Source organism: Pelophylax lessonae, assembly GCF_965119305.1.
Source record: "Pelophylax lessonae genome assembly, chromosome: 7".
Taxonomy (NCBI): domain Eukaryota; kingdom Metazoa; phylum Chordata; class Amphibia; order Anura; family Ranidae; genus Pelophylax; species Pelophylax lessonae.
In genome coordinates, this window is record NC_138774.1 from 223,573,815 (window position 1) to 223,592,425 (window position 18,611).

The following is an 18,611-nucleotide window of genomic DNA, read 5'->3' on the forward strand; positions in this document are numbered from 1 at the left end:
ATGTTTTGAGACCCTGTCATTTATAGACACAGCTTGCATTTCCTGTGTCAAACCAGTCGTCCTCCCTCATGTGGTTTAATCTTCATCTAGTACTTTGCTCTGTGTGCTCACTGCTTTGTGATCTTTCAGTTCATCCTTGTTCTATCTGTCTAGCCTGTCCTCTGTGCTTCCCTCCCCATCTCCTCCTCCTCCTCGCTCACCTTCACTCTTTCATCATCCAGGCAAATAATGGCATGTTAAACAATTACATTTCCATGTCAAGTAGCTTGTGTTATTTGTGGCTCCCAGTCATTCCGCTTGCCACCATGACAGTGTCGGTTCCTTATTAAGACACATTTACCACCTCTGCTCATTGCCATGCATAGAAAGATTAATTAGTCATTTCACACGCAGTGTTACTTTTAATGATAGGTTCATTAATGACCCCTTGTACAGCTGCTGTGAGGCTGTCAGTGGTGCCTGCTCTATAATAGCAGTGGGCTGAGCTCTCTGCTATAGAGGGAGGTGTAATACAAAATGTACTGTCTTACCCAATTTATACTGCATGTAGGTAGCAGTGCAGGCTGTTGTATTGGAAAGCCAAGCAAATAAGAATGAAGTCTGTGACCATAGCAGTCATTCTAATTTCACATTCTGTGACCTGCACTTGAAAAATAAAAATGGTCAGTTTTGTTGTTGCCCTCGAACATTCTATTTGGCATCCAGGTAACAGAATTTGTAGGCGACTGGGCCTCACTGTTGCCACATAAGAGTAAAGTATATTCCTGCATCCGTCTTTCTGGGGCTTATTATTCAAGGCAGGTTTTATATTTGATCACAGTGGGGAAATGTTTTCTTTTTTTCTTTCAGACTTTTAAAGGTAGCTAATGATATGAAGTCTGCCTTGCATGTGCTACCAATGTAATCTGCATCAGAGAATTAGTGCTTTTTCTGCATTCTTTAAAATCTCTACATCTAGAACAAGAAGGGGTTGATTTGTGATTGGCACTGCAGATAATTATTCAGAAGGGCTGCACTGATAAGAGCAATGTTAATGTTGACACCAACAGACTTCTTTAAAGGCTAAGAAGGCAGCTTCCATGGGTGTGAAGGTTAGCAGGGTTTAGTTCCGCTTTAAGTAATCATCATTTGCAATGAAGGTGACCAGAGATTCAGCACAATAATTGTAGTTTTTGAATCACAGAATCGTTTGTTCGAGGCTTCTCACACAGGTATTGTGTGGTGCAACAGATTCTCTTTAATCTGCAGGTGCGCATGTGATCAGTTATGACACCAGCCATTTGATGGCAGTTTAGAGCACAAACAGCTGTGACAGTCATCATTCATGGCATGCCTTGAATGTAATCTTTTTGGGGAACCATTAAATTGATGGGTTTGGTTACATTTTAGGACACCCTTTTAACATATACTATATTGATAGTAATATGGAGACTTCTAATGCTGACTACTTTTGAAAAGGTGCATTGCCTGGCTTCCATGCTAATCTGGTGGCTTCAGGGCTTTGAGCGACTGACCTGGAACAAGCATGCAGCCTGTAAAGGTGAGAGTGAAATCAGAACTCCTTGTCTGAATGTTGGTTCCAGGCCAGTGGTGCTCAGAAAACACAGAAGTCAGTGAATCTGCGTGACAGCCAGAAAGTTTTTTGAAATGGAGGCAGCCATTATTTCTCTGAGTGCGGGTTTCTTTAAATGATGATTGAACCGCTACAGTGGTGACTAGCTGTGTAATATTCTATTGATTGATCTTATAAAAGGAACCAGCCGTGGTATTTAGGTCACAGCATGTTGGCCCATGGCCCCAGGAATGCTATGTGTAGCTCATGGTCCTGTGCAGAGTCAAAGCCTATCTTTTGCTTTGTTGATCCACATTCATAACATGCTGAAAACCTTCATTTTACAGGCTCCCAAATTCTCCTGGCGGGCATGATCATGAAACACCAGAGGCAGAGGAGAGCGAGGAACCGGATGAACTCTCCCTTGTAGACCACAATGAGATCATGGCAAAACTCACACTGAAACAAGAGGTGAGCAGCTCATAATAGGCAGTGGATGTGGCTTGTCCCCTTTTAGTTCTTTTGTAAAAGTTACTAATGAGCTTTGTACATGCAGGGAGACGATGGGCCAGATGTCAGGGGTGGTTCTGGAGATATTTTACTTGTCCATGCCACAGAGACAGACCGAAAAGGTAAGCCTTTTTCTACACCACCTTTACATCGTTCAGGAAATATTCACACCAACAGTTAGGATAATGTCAAACCCCTCTGCTTGCATCTTTTCCTTCCTCGCCTGCTGAATGAGCGAGGCATCGCTCTCATCATTGACTTCAATTTTGTAGCATTTTTGCCAGCCTTGTGTCACTACCTTCAGGGAAAGTGTCACCTGTGGTCATCAGGAGTTGTTAAATCACAAAAAAAGTCCATTTTAATAATCAGTCATGTAAAAAATGGTTTCAGCTGTGTGCTGATTTGACTGATATTGTCCTTTTTAAAATGATTTGTCTATGAAAGCTGTCACTTCTACTACCAGATATTCAGTTGAGGATGCCTGTTAAATGTGTTCAGTATTGTCGCTGTTATATTCACTACTCCAGTTTTTCGCAACATCTCAGCAGATGGAGAGCTGTGCACAGATCCGGGTTACATTCCAAGGAGTTTCCTCCCGGATAAGGATTGCCCCGGGGCTCTTCTTGCTGCAGCGTGTCTGTATGACCTCACAGTTCTGGGATGCGGGCGGACTCTGGATAAAATGCTTTATCCAGCTTTCCTGCACAATATCTGTCCTTTATTCCACAGTCACACTGCTAGTCATCTTGTGATGTTTCTGAGACACAATAAAATATATTTTGTTGCTAAATTCTCTTCTGCAGATCTGGTCCTTTATTGTGAGGCTTTCCTGACCACTTACCGGACATTCATTACACCGGAGGAGCTGATTCAGAAACTGCAGTACAGATATCCTTTCCATATGACAAGGGGTATTTTAATTGTGGAGTTTAATGGCTGAGTAAGGTAACATTGTTCAGCTAGTGTCTCTCATTCCCCTTCATACAATCTCCCTGACACCAAAGGCCTTGATGGATAGTTTCTAAGAGAATTCAAGGAAATTTGCAAAGAGATTATTGAGCCTGCCTTTGTTATTCTGAAAATACTAGTTCCCTAGGTATCGTGGTGAACCAATGGCTTTGGTACATGCTAAGTTACTGATTTAAAACCAACATGTTGATTAGGAGTTTGCTTCCTTATTCCAGGTCAGCATCTCACAAAAGCCAGAGACGGCCAGACAGGTTGTATTTTTTAGCAGATTTTCAGCAATGGTATCCTCTGCAATTCGTTTAGTGCTGTTTTCCTGGTGAACCCTGTGAATTCAGAAACATGGGAGCTCCTATTGCTGACTTGTATTTAAAGGTGCAGGCTCCAAAACAGTCCGACTCATTCTTTCTTCACTACCTTGGGGGGGTCACTGCCCTGGAACAATTATACAGCGGCAGGTCAGTGACTCACTAAGCAGTGTAGGTGATTAATTGACGAGGGGAGGGGGAGCATAGTTTTGGTAATAGATTTTAATATTGACAGCACTTCCTATATTTAGATTTTGTGTTTCCTATGCAATGTGCTTAGCGACCGGTAACCCAGGCTATGGACTAGTGCTGCCCCCTGCTGTTGAGAAGGCTGTTTCTGCCCATGTGCACTCTTATCCTTCTCAAAGGAAAACATTCTCTTTATCATTCAGCTCTGCCCACTCAAACGGTGTCATCAATTAGATGAATAGATTTTGATTGGGTTTGCGGCAAAGTATAATAATACGGATGATGTTCAAGGAAAGGTGTATAGAAAAAGCGTACAGAAAGTTTAGTTAATTTTAAAGTGTGTTTGTAGTCACCCCAGCAAAGTAAGATTAAATAATGCCAGTTATATTGTGAAATGTTTATATTACATGTCAATTCCACTGAGTTGTATCAGAAATTACTTAGTTTCCCCTATTGACAGCCCATGTGGGCCTGCAGAGAAATGCGTGTGGCCACTGTGTGCAGAAGCCCATGTTGGGTTATAGCAATGCAGTCACCAACACACCCTGATCACCGAATACATTTACAGAGCATGTACTGGATAGTACGGAGTAGGAGAACCATATTTCTCTTTCGTTCATTGACGGACACAGCTCCTGATTCTTCTTAACCGTTGGGTTTTACTGCCCCCTACAGGAGTAGGACATAAGGCAGGAAAAAGCTTGACTACGCTCATGGGCAATCCCAGGGAAAATACACCCACACTCAGCTATAGGCACTCCGTTTTTTTCTGCCTAGTCAGGAGTAAGGACCTAGTTCCTTGCTGGGATCTCTAGTCCTGGCAATTATTTGCCTTTTCAATGGATTTTTTTGGCCGTGACATAGCCCCACTGGATGGGGGCTGGCCTGCGAGTTAAACGTCTCATAAGGGCGCATATGGCCTGGCCTGAGTTGCAGCATTCCTCCTGGCCCACAGCCACCCACATCCCAATGGAGCGGTGGTCTGTCAGGAGCAGAGCCCACTCTGTTCGTGGTATGGTAAGTAGCTGTCCCCCCTATACCCCTGGAGGGTTTTGGGGCTATTTCCTATTGTGTGGGCCTCTATGGAGGGGCTAGAAGGGCGACCCCCTTGTATTTTGCGGGGTCCAGTAGGTGGTCCATTTGTGTACCTTGGTTCGGCGTCCTCCTTGAGGGATCCTCCCCTGATTGTTTTTCCGGGTAACCTTAGTATACAGTATATAGCGTCCACTGCCCTCCCCTGCCTCATCTGTCTATCGGATCCTGAATCTGTTTTGGCCACCGCGGGCGCCAGTCACCCTAAGGTGCTCAGACAGTAAAGATGTTTCCTCTGCTCCTCTAGCCACGCATGAAAAGGTGCTGGTGGATGCACTGATTGTGTCAGCGCGAAACATTTTAAACATGACAGAAATGCTGCGTCAAGGGTGCAGGTCCCTTTTGGCACCACAGGTCCTCCACTGTGGCGGGGGTGTTCCCCTTTCCCGCTTACTTTGACAACATTGTCACATAACAGTGGGGTCCAAAACACACCCTAAGTGTTTTGCTATGTGGTATCCTTATAAGAATTCCCTGCTAAAAAAGTAGTAGTGGACTCGCCGGTTTCCAGGTTAAATAAAGCTACCTTACTTCCGGTTGAGGTTTCCTTGGCCTTTAAATATCCGGTTGATTGGAGAGCCGAGGCTCTGGCCCGCCATTTGTTTCTCTATGGCAGGTTCGGCTTAGGCCGGTATTTACTATTGCTCTGGTGTCGCAAACTCTTGACGAGTGGGCTAAACTTTTACACTGGGACCTGGAATGGGAAACTGCTTCCCCCTGCCTTTACGGAGCTGGTGGATCAGTTGATCAAGGGTTACAGTTTATCTGTGATGCCTCTTTGAAAGCGGCTCCTTTGATTTTAGGCTGTCTGTATTAGCAGTGGTCCTTCGGAGTCTTATCTGGCTGACAATGCTGGTCTGCGGACCAGACTTCTAAGAAGGCCTTATCGGATCTCCCCTTGTGGGGGATCGCCTGTTTGGAGCTTCCTTGGATGACATCATTAGTAGATGTGGGCCATTCTTCTCGGCTCATAAGAGGCCCTTTTCATCCCTCAAGAGATAAAAGTCCTTCAGGGCCTCCTCCGGAGGGTCCAATAGGACTTAGGTCTGGCAAGCCACAAGGGGCTCTTCCAGATCTGCGGACAAGGCTTTCCCTGCACGAAGGGGCGCCCTCACCCATATCTGGGGTGGGGGGACATCTTCGCTGATTTCCCGATCCGTGGACCTCTCCGGTACAGGTCAAGTGGGTCCACAAAGTAATTCGGTCTAGTTACTAGTTCAAGTTTAGGTCTTTTGCTCCAGAAAGGTTCTTCCCTTCCAACCTGCACGTGTCCCCAGATCGCTTACAGGGTCACTTTGGGGCAGTGCAAGACTTGTTACTTCATGGGGTGATTGTCCCAGTTCCGGCTTCAGAATGTTTTCAGGGGTTTTACTCAAACCTGTTTACAGTTCCCTGGAAGGCAGGCAAGGTACGTTCAATTCTGGACCTCAAGGCGCTAAACTGCCTTGTGCGGGTACGGAAGTTCCGAATGGAGCCCAACTGCACGGTAGTGGCTTCCCTACATCTGGGAGCTTTTCTCGCTTCTATCGACATCCATGACGCCTACCTTCACATTCCGAAATGTGCTAGTCACCAGCACTTCCTCCGCTTTGCCGTGGGCGAGGAGCATTATCAGTTTGTGGTGTTTACCTTTGGTCTCGCCTCTGCTCCTCGGGTCTTCACAAAGTGTTGGCCCCGGTGCTAGCATTGTTGTGTCAGCGGGGGATCGTGGTACTGGTGTACCTGGACGATCATCTTCTGCGAGCAGAGTCTGACTGCTCTGATGGATGCCTTGGAGATTACTCTGCGATCTCTGAGGAAGTTAGCTTGGATTCTGAACCTTCCGAAGTCTGCTCAGGTTCCGTCCACAAAAACTGTACTATCTGGGTGGATTTGACCTCAGTCAGTGTGTTGCTTCCTATGGAAAAGCTCCAGAAATTGCAGGAGGCAATTCAGCTTCTGTTGTCCAGCAGATGGTCATCCCTTCGGGCTTGCATGCCGGTGCTGGGCTTGATAGTGCCTACCTTTTGAGGTGGTTCTGTATGCACAGTTCCAAGCGTGATCTCTGCAAAAAGAGACTCTGGTGAAATGGGACAAGAATCCAGTCTCTAGAGGTGGCTTAGTTCTCCGGCACTTCGACAGGGAAATCCTTCTCCCCCCCCCCACCCCTTTACTGGGCGGTTGTCACCACAGATGCCAGCCTGTCTAGGAAGGGAGGCGTCCTTGGCACAGCTTTGGCTCAGGGAGTCTGGACTCGGGAAGAGTCTAGACTGCCGGTCAATGTACTGGAACTCCGAGCGATCAGTGTTTATCTGCATCATTGGACAGTACCACAGCCGTAGCCTATGTCAATCACAATGGGGGCACAAGAAGTGTCCTGGTGGATCATTAAGTAGCTGGCATTCGAAGGTGGGCAGAACGATCGTTCCAGCACTCACTCTCTGCTGTACACATTCCATGGAAGGTACAGAGGTTTGTAGCATGGTCTTGTGATCTGTGGCCGACCCCACAGACGCATTAGTGGCTCCTTGGCATCAGTATCGTCTGATTTATGCCTTTCTCCCTCTCAAACTTCTGCCAAGACTCCTGTGCAGGATCGAGCCAGCAAGGGATTCCGGTCTTTCTGTCAGCTCCAGACTGGCCTCGTCTGACTTGTTATGCCGATCCGGTAGGGCTGGTCACCGATGCTCCTTGGAGACCCCCTCTCGGGGAAGATCTGCTGTCCCAAGGGCCAATCTTCCATTCTGCTTTACAGTCGCTGGTTTTAACAGCTTGGCTGTTGAAAACCAGTCGCTGAAGGACAAAGGTTTGTCTGAATCGGTGATTCCTATGCCGTTAAAGGTTAGAAAATCTACCTCCTAGGAAAATCTACCATCGTACTTGGAAGACGTACATTGCGTGGTGTGAGTCTCTTGGGGTTCTCCCTCGCTCCTTTTCGGTGGCTCGGATCTTTTCCTCCAAGGAGGTGTTAAGCAGTGCCTGGCCTTGAGTTACCATCAATGGCCAGCTTTCGACCTTGGCGGTTTTCCTTCCTTGGTGCTTATCTTTATTCAGGTAGCTCGACACTTGGTTCCTCCCATGAGGTCTCCATTACTGCCATGGGTCCTCAATTTGGTGTTGTCAGTATTCCATGAATCTCCCTTCAGGAATATCAGTAAGTTCCCCTGCTTAGGTTGTCCCAGAAGGTGGCCTTTTTGGTGCCTATGTCTTCTGTGTGCAGGAGCTGGCAGCGTTGTCTTGTTCACCTTACCTGTTGGTTTACAGAGCTAAGGTGGTTCTTCGTCCCTGTCCGTTGTTCCTTCCAAAGGTCGTCTGATTTAAATTTGAATGAAGACATTGTGTTTCTTTCCCTATGTCCCAGGCCTAAACATCCTTAGGAAATTGCTCTGCATTCCCTGGATGTGGTTCCGACAATCAGGGTGTACCTGGCAGCTAAGGAGTCTTTTACGGAGTCAGTCTTACTCATGGTTGGACCTCAAAAAATGTTGTCCGCTTCTGCTGCGACCATTTCCAGATGGATCAGACAGACAGTGATTCAGGCCTATTCAATTAGGGGTCATGTTCCTCCTTTCCCTATTTTAGGCACACTCTACTCAGGCGTTTAGTGCCTCCTGGACCTTCCGTCATCAGGCATCAGTGATGCAGGTTTTCAGGCCGCCATCTGGTCATCTGTGCATACTTTTACAAAGTTTTATTAAATGGATGTGTTGGCATCTGTGGTTGTTTCTTTTGGCCGTAAGGTTTTTGCAGGCTGCTTTTTAGAGAACCTGGTCCTCTTTGAGGGTCAGGGCCAGATTAACATAGGGGCTATTGGAGCTGCAGCTCCAGGCCCCTACCTTAAAGCGGAGTTCCACCCTGGATTTTTTATTTTTTTTTTTAATACCCCCGGGACAGTCAGGGCTAGTACATTCCACAATGGCTAGCCTCTGTCCCGGGTTGCACTTACCTGTTAGGACAAATACTTACCTTGCAAACGTCTTGTCCAGCGCTGCCATCTCAGATGTGGGCAGCTTGAAGCCAGCGAGATCCCCTTCGGCGTCTTCTTCCGCCTTCTTTGGTCCCATGATGCTCTGCGCCGGCCCCGACGTCACTTCCGGGTCGCGCGCGTCATCCCTCTACAGCTTCTGGGCATGCCCAGAAGCTGTTTAGAAGGGGATGACGCGCGCGACCCGGAACTGACGTCGGGGCCGGTGCAGGCGCAATGATTCCTGGGAGCTATGACGTTCAGCTCCCAGGAATCATTGCAGAGCCAGGAAGTGACGACGGGCCGCGGCCGAGGAAGAAGGAAGTAAGGTAAGTATTTTTTCTTCGCTACGAGGTAAGTAAAAAAAAAAAAAAAAATATGCGATTATCCATTTTTTTCAGGTGACCCGGAGCGAGAAGATGGAGGTAAGTATAAAAATAGGGTGGAACTCCACTTTAATATAGGCCCCGGGTTGGCAATATTCACTGTTATCGCTCTTCTGTCACTTGTAAACACAGAAGTCTGGCTTCTATGCTAGCTTCCCCAGGCAGCTCCCACAGAACCTCCCCACACAGCACGAAGGCCGGACAAGGAGGGACAGTTGCCGATGTGTTTATGGGCTTCAGAGACAGCATCCCATGTTGAATTAGGTATGCATGGCTGCACCCTTCCTCCACTGGGTACATGCCAAGGCACGGCCCTTAAGGCCCTTCAAAATCCTCAGCACCAACCCCTTGATGCTCTTAATCCGGCCCTGTTGAGGGTGTATTGTTTTTTTCAGGTGAGCTACAGTTATGATTGAACTCCATGTTACCTGGTTGGCTATGGTTAGCCTTGGGAATTTTTTTCTGCTGTTTTTCCACCCCTCATGTTTGACACTGCTTTGAGACGTTCCAATGGTTAAGAAGAATTTATTATTATATCGGATTTATATTGCGCAGACCGTTTACGCATCGCTTTACAACTTGAGGGTAGATAGTACAAATACAATACACATTAATACAGTAGGAATCAGAGGGCCCTGCTCATTAGAGCTTACAATCTAAGAGGGAGGGTCAAGAGAAACAAGAGTTAATAACTGCGGGGGATGGGCTGATGGAGAAAAAAAAAAGTGGACAAAGTAGGAGATAGTCGGACAGATTGGGGTAGAGCATTCCAGAGGTTGGGAGAGGCTCTGGAGGAGTCCTGAAGGTGGGCATGGGAAGAGGTTACAAGGGAGCTAGCGAGCAGGAGGTCCTGGGAGGAACAAAGAGAACGAGTTGCTTGGTATTTAGAGACCAGGTTAGTGATGTAGCTGGGTGCCAAGTTATGGATGGCTTTGTAAGTTATGATTAGGAACTTGAATTTAATGCGTTGGTTGAGTGGCAGCCATTGGAGGGATTGGCAAAGAGGGGTAGCAGACACAGAGCGGTTTACAAGGTGGATGAGCCTGGCAACAGCATTCATGATGGACTGAAGGGGGAAAGGCAATGAGAAGGGAGTTGCAGTAATTGAGATGAGAGATGACCAGGGAGTGGATCAGGAGCTGTGTCTGTCAATGAACGAAGGAGAAAATGGGATTTTTGACTTACCGTAAAATCCATTTCTCTGATGTTCATTGACGGACACAGCACCCACCCCTCTGTGGAGTTGGCTTTCTTCTGACACCGCATGTAACAAAACTGAGTGCCTATAGCTGAGTGTGGGTGTATACCCCCTGGGACTGCCCATAAGCGTGGTCAAGCTTTTTCCTGCCTAGTGTCCTACTCCTGTAGGGGGCAATATAACCCAATGGTTAAATAGAATCAAGAGCTGTGTCTGTCAATGAACATCAGAGAAATGGATTTTACAGTAACTCAAAAATTCAATTTTTCCTGAATGCCTCCCAGGCCAGTGCCTGTAGTATCGCTCTGCACCTGGAATTGGTAAAAAAAAATAAAAAATAAATAATTTTGAATAGGCTAAACCAGTAAAAGATAAATAATTTACACGGGAATTACAATATCTGGAAAAAAAACTCTTTCTGCTGCATTACTTAATATTTTTATTTAAAACTGAATTGGTGATTGTTTTCTTTAACTATTTTCAACGTATGAGAGATTCTGCCATTTCCAGGACACGTTCAAGCAGCGTGTGAGCAAGAACACCTTCTTCGTGCTGGTGAGAGTGGTGGATGAGCTATGGTAAGTAACACGCTGTTATCAGAATAACACTGAATGATTTATTGGTATACAATAGTGACCTACTCAGAAGTGGACTCTGACAGGCAGCATATGAGGTTTTAAAGGACCAATCTTCACACTGCTGTGTAAACAGTGAAAATGTTGTCAATTAAATTCATTACAAGGCTTGCATCCTTAAAGTGAACCTGTCAGGTCCCATAAAGTGTCTGGTCTGATAAAACTACATTGTAGGCATTTTTTCCTGCAAATACCTTTGTTAATCTTCTAATCACTTGATCCTAGGACCCTTAACTTCTGTCCAAGTTGGTGCTAAGCACCGCTCCTCACCATGACATCACTGAGCAAAGAACCAGTATTGAGCCAGTGAAGATGAACACGCCAACCTGTATACTTGTTTCAGATTGGCAAAATATTACTAGGAACCTTTTTTTTTTTTTTTGGCAAACAGTGTTTACAATTGCTGAGTATTTCTCAACATGCTAGTTTTCCTGACTGTTAAGCTGGCTTTCTGGCTTTGATACTCTGTCACTAGCCCATATGAAAAATACAGGTAAAGAAATTTGATTTTCCTGATTTGCATGCTGCTTCGAGGTGTTGATTCATAGTGTGGAAGCCAGTCAGTTATAACAGCCAGATAACTAGAGTGTCCAGCAGGTGGCCAGCATCCGCAGCCTCTTCCTTGCTGAATGATGGGCATATTTTTTCATTAAATGCATAACTGGCCAAGTGGTGTTTCTTTGGACTGAGATCTCCACCCCCCCCCCTCTTTTGCAGTTTGGTGGAGCTTACGGATGAAATCTTGAAGCTGCTGATGGAATTGGTGTTCAAGCTGGTGTGTAAAGGGGAGCTGAGTCTGGCCCGAGTACTGCGAAAGAACATCCTGGAAAAAGTAGATAACAAGAGGATGCAGAGCCACTGCAACTCCGCCATGAGACCGCTCGCTGCCAGGGGCGTCGCTGCAAGGTATGCGTGTCTTCCATTTTTGACAGCAGTTGACTCAATGTATAAAAATATAGTGTTAGCTTCCATGTGTGATACCTGTACAGTGGTTGATGATCTTTTGTTTTGACATCTCAGAATTCCTCTACCATGCAATTCCTACAGTAAACCTTATCTGTGTTGTATATTTATTTTCTGTGGTGTTATAACCTGGAGACTAATTCTGGAATCTGTGCTTCTACAGGCCAGGGACCCTCCATGACTTCCACAGTCATGAAATTGCGGAACAGCTGACCCTTCTGGATGCAGAGCTTTTCTACAAGATTGAGGTGGGTTTCCTGGGAAATACTGCTTGATTGTGGTGTTCAAGCTGTGCTACCTTGCAGACCAACTTGCCTGGTTTTTCCATAGATGCTTAAATGCGAGAAATGTGAACACTAATAACATTTATCATATATGTCACACACACACACACACACACACTAATTTTATCACACCTCAAAAAATGCTAATTGATAAAGAACTTGTGCTAGAAGTAGGGGGTCTTTATGTAGGCTGTTAATGCTGAGCGCTGAAAGTTCTGGTTGTCATGGAGTTCCAAAGACTTCATACTAGTATGCAGATCAGGAATTTTGACTTCATTTTTTGCCTACTGGTTGTGGGCTATTATCTAAAACTTTTGAAGCCAGAGGCAGCCAGGCAACTAGCTTTCCAAAGAGTGTTAATGGAAGCATCTGGCAATGTTGGCATTTATAAAGGGGTACATACATGATCACTGTAACGGCAATCATTTGAACTGTCATGAATGGCTTTTATTCATGACTCAATGTTCACTATTGAGATACTTTGGCCCACAGCTATCACATGGTGCGGGGTGCTGTGACTGGCCCAGGGACCATGTGATCACTGGTGCCCAATTACAGATCACACACAGTAGTAACTCATGTGATCACACAGCAATCAAGTGGTGTCCGGTCTGCTCTCAGCAGCCCTATACCAAGCACCACAATTCCACCAAACACAGCGAGTCCCAGATTGCGCTCCAGGGGGGCGTGCCTGAACATGTGCCCGGGGGAGCCACCCGCCAGCAGTTGATGTATTGCTGGCGGTTGGCTAGTGCTTAAAGTTTACAAACATTGCAAGCCATCTGCCAGCCACGCTGTACATTTTCCACAGATTTGAATTCTCATGTATATGGCATCAGAGCATGAAATGACTGCCTGCACTGAAATGTCAGAACTTGACATTAATCTGCTTTCTGGCTTCCCATTTTTAGATTCCTGAGGTTTTGTTGTGGGCAAAAGAGCAAAACGAGGAGAAAAGCCCGAACCTGACACAGTTCACGGAGCACTTTAACAACATGTCCTACTGGTAAGATACGGAATTGTTAAGGATTGATAAGAGACTCTCAGAAGTGAGCAAAGAAACCCTTTGTCAGAGAAAATCAGTGAAGTGACTAATAAGGGTGAGCTCTGCCTCATCTATTACAGGGTGCGATCCATCATCATGCTGCAAGAGAAGGCACAAGACAGAGAGAGGCTGCTGCTGAAATTCATCAAAATTATGAAGGTGAGCAACACATCATCAGCTCAGCTGCCCTTGCTTTATTGCCAACTGATATGTAGGTCCATGAGTGGGCAAATAGGAGTTTAAGAGCCATGTCCTGGAACTAAATTAAATCAAACTTCAGTCAAAACATTTGTTTTGGATAGATAGGGGTAGAGTTAGAGCCCCGGCCACCTTTTTTCCCTTTCTCTGTCCCTCTGTGGGAGATTTCTCCCACCTCCTGTCTATTTGATTTGTGGGGAGAAATGCTCCCAATGAGGGAAATAAGCAGGGATGAAAACAAATTTTCTAGTAGGGTTAGGAAAGTTTAGATTCTCTGTCAGGTTTTAATTGCTGTCGGTGTCCCATGAGTAAGATTTCACCTCCGTTCTATTCAAGGTCCAAATGTCAGAAAGTGCTACAACCATACATATTAATATGACAGGCAGACACCCCACCAGCAATTCCTGGTGTCTTATCTGAACTGAATATAACCATATTAATTTGGGTGGGTGGGTGGGGGGGATGTATCTGTGCAAAGGGCAAGTTCTCAAAGTCTATGTATAAAATAACCATTTATGACAGGGTTAATCTTTATTACCTACATTGCAAAGAATGTTAAGCTTTCTAAAAATCTCAGCACTGGCAACATGCTTTCTGACTATGTGTGAGATGAGGAATCTATTTCTCTCAATGCCTGGGGCAGCAGTTCATGTCTGCTTCAGTATGATTCCATACATAGCTACAAGTAGGAAGTATGGCATTGAGTATTTCATAGCGTTGAGCAGTAGCACGTATACATGCAAAACACTAGATTCCTTTGAGCTCTAATTTGTTGTGCAGGTTGCCTGTTTGGTTCATAGCCATGCTCAGCACTGAAGGATCTCATTCTTGATCTGCAGATTTTTTCTGACACCATTCAAGGACAGTTGCATTTTAATGGATATGTTCACCTTTGTCAACATGTTACATGTTCCACTTGTTTTTAAGGTTGAACATGTAATGTTCTAACTATTGCAGCCACTGTCCATTCTGCTACCTCCAGTGACCAGAAGTGGGAGATCTTCTCCCTATTTTAAAAAAACGCAGCCATCTGCCTGGTTGCATCATTCATTCACAGAGTTCTGTGAATGGAAAACTACAAGTACTGACAGCCTCAATGAACTACCGTGGTGCAGGAGTCCTGCATGGCATCTGTGGTGCAATGCTCTCTACAGGCTCCAAAAAATAAAAAATAAATGCACATTTTTTAACCTGCAAAAAGATGTGCATTTGTTTTTTTAACATAGGTGAACTTCTCCTTTTAAAGCCTCTGCTATTTCAGTGACAGCTTTCGGAAGTGGAGCTCCTTTAGAGCCTATAGCGAGGACGTGTGGTCGCATGTCGAACAATGCATCCCCTCAAATTATTTCTGCAGTCGAACGTTGAATTAATTTTTCTTTTGTCCAATGCTGGATAGTATTTGATTGCCTTGCTCATACATATACCTGAAATACATTGTACTGAACTTACTTGGTATGTCGTTATATTGCTGGCTTTTAGCAAAGGAACTCTCAACATTGGTTATAGAATATGCATTCAGGATCTCGGTTTGTGTAACTTTTTGTTTTGCAGCACCTGAGAAAACTGAACAACTTTAACTCTTACCTTGCCATTCTCTCTGCACTGGACTCTGCTCCCATCCGCCGTCTGGAGTGGCAGAAGCAGACATCAGAGGTGTGTTCTGGGATTGTATTAACAGTACTGTAGACTGCTGCCTGTACCTGTTGGAATAATGCATTGTACTTCATCTCCACAGGGCTTGGCTGAATACTGCACACTGATAGACAGCTCATCTTCCTTCCGAGCATACCGGGCAGCACTTTCTGAAGTGGAGCCACCATGTATACCCTACTTGTAAGTTTTCTTCTCTGTAAGCAGCTGAAAATACTATTCACTAGACCTGTGCTGATCTCTGATTCCTTCCATCTAGGGGTCTGATCCTGCAGGACCTCACTTTTGTGCACCTGGGGAATCCAGACCATATTGATGGCAAAGTAAACTTCTCCAAGAGATGGCAGCAGTTTAACATCCTAGACAGCATGAGGCGATTCCAGCAAGTGTAAGTACAAAGCCATTTACATTGTCTTCCCACTGTATTTATTGATTTATATCTTTATTGCTTGATTATTTCTCCACTTCTGTCCTTGACAAATGGTTATTAAAGTGGGCTTGTAAATTAAACTCTCTCTTAAATTCAAAGAACAAATGAAAAAAAAAATATATATATAACAAAATTATAAACGCAACACTTTTTTGTTTTTGTCCCCATTTTTCATGAGCTGAACTCAAAGATCTAAGACTTTTTCTTTTTTTTTTTTTAACATCTTTTTATTATTTTACAATCATTATACACAAACAATGTATACACATCTCCATTACAGTATAGTTTATACAATTTCTAATCTATACACTTAAGCCAAACCTTAGGGGGGGGGGGGGGGTCAGTATCTGCTTTGACCACTATTTGCCTCATGCAGTGCAACACATCTCCCTCACATAGAGTTGATCAGGTTGTTGATTGTGGCCTGTGGAATGTTGGTCCACTTCTCTTCATTGGCTGTGCGAAGTTGCTGGATATTGGCAGCACCTGGTACACGCTGTTGTATACGCCGATCCAGAGCATCCCAAACATGCTCAATGGGTGACAGGTCCGGTGAGCTGGATATGCAAGAACTGGGATGTTTTCAGCTTCCGGGAATTGTGTACAGATCCTTGCAACATGGGGCCGTGCATTATCATGCTGCAACATGAGGTGATGGTCGTGGATGAATGGCAATGGGCCCCAGGATCTCGTCACAGTATGTCTGTGCATTCAAAATGCCATCAATAAAATGCGCCTGTGTTCATTGTCCATAACATTCACCTGCCCATACCATAACCCTACCACCACCAGTGTTGGGGTAGTTACTCAAAAAATTTAACTAGTTACTTCTGTAAATTGTAATGAGATTACTTTACTAGTTACTGCATTTGAAAAGTAACTTCACTACTTATTACTTTACTTTCCTCTTTCTTAATTGACTGTGTAGAAGAAGATACATGACACTCTTTCTGCATAGAGTTTATTGTATAAACACAGGCTTTGGGAAACATGAGAACAAAACCTGAAAAAACAGAATAAAACATAAAGTGCAACAAAAAGTCATAAACTTCATCCCTCTCTATTCTTTGAAATAACGATTGTATCGCACGGCTTGGGTAACGCAGGAAAGCGCGTTCCTATAGCCTAGTAAAGTAGTGTAGTTACCAATATTAGTATTGTAACTAGTTACATTACTTAGTTAACTAAAAAAAGTAATGTAGTTACTGTAATCAGTTACTTTGTTACCCCCAACACTGACCACCACTATGGGCCACTCGATCCACAACGTTGACATCAGCAAACCTCTCACCCACACGACGCCATACATGCTGTCTGCCATCTGCCCTGTACAGTGAAAACTAGGATTCATCCATGAAGAGAACACCTCTCCAAGGGGCCAGACGCCATTGAATGTGAGCATTTGCCCACTCAAGTCGGTTACGAACTGCTGTCAGGTCGAGACCCCAATGAGGATGACGAGCATGCATAGGAGCTTCCCTGAGACGTTTCTGACAGTTTGGGCAGAAATTCTTAGGTTATGCAAACTGATTGTTGCAGCAGCTGTCCGGGTGGCTGGTCTCAGACAATCTTGGAGGTGAAGATGCTGGATGTGGAGGTCCTGGGCTGATGTGGTTACACGTGGTCTGCGGTTGTGATGCCGGTTGGATGTACTGCCAAATTCTCCGAAACACCTTTGGAGACGGCTTATGGTAGAGAAATGAACATTCAGTTCATGAGCAACAGCTCTGGTGGACATTCCTGCAGTCAGCCTGCCAATTGCACTGTCCCTCAAAACTTGTGACATCTTTGGCATTGTGCTGTGTGATAAAACTGCACATTTTAGAGTGGCCTTTTATTGTGGCCGGCCTAAGGCACACCTGTGCAATAATCATGCTGTCTAATCAGCACCTTGATATGCCACACCTGTTAGGTGGATGGATTATCTCCGCAAAGGAGAAGTGCTCACTAACACAGATTTAGACAGATTTGTGAACAATATTTGAGAGAAATAGGCCTTTTGTGTACATAGAAAAAGTCTTAGATCTTTGAGTTCAGCTCATGAAAAATGGGGGCAAAAACAAAAGTGTTGCGTTTATAATTTTGTTTTGTATATATAAATAGAGGTTTGTCTGGATCAGTGATCCCTACTATGATAAAGGTGGGGAAGTTGTCTTCTTGCAAGATATACCATCATACATGGAAAGCGTACATTTCTTGGTGTGAGTCGATTGGCGCTCATCCTCTATCCTTTTCTGTGGCTCAGATCTTAACCTTTCTTTTAACGGGGCGTTGATCAGAAGTTGGCCTTGAGTACCATCAAGGGCCAAGTGTCTGCCTAGGCAATCTTCTTTCAGCACCCCCAAGCCACGCACTCTTTAGTTCGTACCTTAATTTAGGGGTTCATCGTGTGGCTCCTCTTGTACAGTCTCTTTTGCCGCCATGGGATTTTAATTTTAGTTCTTTCGGTTCTCAAGAAAAAACCTCCATTTGAGAATATCCGGGAGATTCCCTTGTCTACATTATCCCAGAAGGTGACATTCTTGGTGGCTATTACCTCGGCCCGCAGGGTATCGGAATTGGCGGCATTATACTGTCACAGTCCCTATTTGGTGGTCCATAGGGATTTTTCATCCCTGTCCATCATTCCTGCCCAAAGTTTTCTCTGATTTCCATTTGAATGAGGACATTGTGTTGTCTTCCTTGTATCCCAAGCCGGCTCATCCCAAGGAATTCGCATTGCATACCTTGGATGTGGTTCGTGCGATTCGGGTGTATCTGGTGGCAGCTACTGAGTCCTTTCGTAGGTCAGGCTTGCTTTTTGTGGTTACGGAGGAACCAAGAAAAGGGCTGGCCGCTTCTTCGGCTACCATCTCCAGATGAATCAGACAGACAGTGACTCAGGCATAAGGTCTGGTTCCACCTTTCCTTGTCACGGCACATTCTACTCAGGCGCTGAGAGCTTCTTGGGCATTCCGTCATCAGACATCAATATTGCAAGTTTGCAAGGCGGCCACTTGGTCGTTGGTTCACAAAATTCTTTAAGGTAGATACTTTAGCATCTGTGGATGCTTCTTTTGGCAGCAAAGTTTTGCAGGCTGCTGTTTAAGAGGGGGGCTGCTCCCTCTTGAGTGGTGTTTTTCTTTAAACTTTTATTTTTTCAGACTGGGCTCCTGTGACCCAGTTAAGCCTCCTGTGTCCTGGTTAAGGGCACTTATGTTTAGCCTTGGGTTATTTTGCCCACCCATAATTTTCCTTTTGGCACGGTTTTTGAATGTCCTAG

General features: G+C 45.0%; 1 protein-coding gene across 7 annotated transcripts in view; it reads left to right on the forward strand.

Moving 5' to 3' along the window:
- Positions 1–18,611, forward strand: part of RAPGEF1 (Rap guanine nucleotide exchange factor 1) — a 182,987-nt gene that overhangs the window by 160,335 nt on the left and 4,041 nt on the right. For all 7 annotated transcript variants that reach the window (XM_082263004.1, XM_082263006.1, XM_082263007.1 and 4 more), the window contains 11 exons: positions 1,900–2,023; positions 2,109–2,184; positions 2,866–2,950; positions 10,630–10,722; positions 11,497–11,685; positions 11,906–11,990; positions 12,938–13,032; positions 13,152–13,230; positions 14,821–14,922; positions 15,005–15,102; positions 15,179–15,307. In XM_082263004.1, coding sequence (XP_082119130.1) covers positions 1,900–2,023; positions 2,109–2,184; positions 2,866–2,950; positions 10,630–10,722; positions 11,497–11,685; positions 11,906–11,990; positions 12,938–13,032; positions 13,152–13,230; positions 14,821–14,922; positions 15,005–15,102; positions 15,179–15,307 — 1,155 coding nt within the window. The remainder of the gene's footprint in view (positions 1–1,899; positions 2,024–2,108; positions 2,185–2,865; positions 2,951–10,629; positions 10,723–11,496; positions 11,686–11,905; positions 11,991–12,937; positions 13,033–13,151; positions 13,231–14,820; positions 14,923–15,004; positions 15,103–15,178; positions 15,308–18,611) is intronic.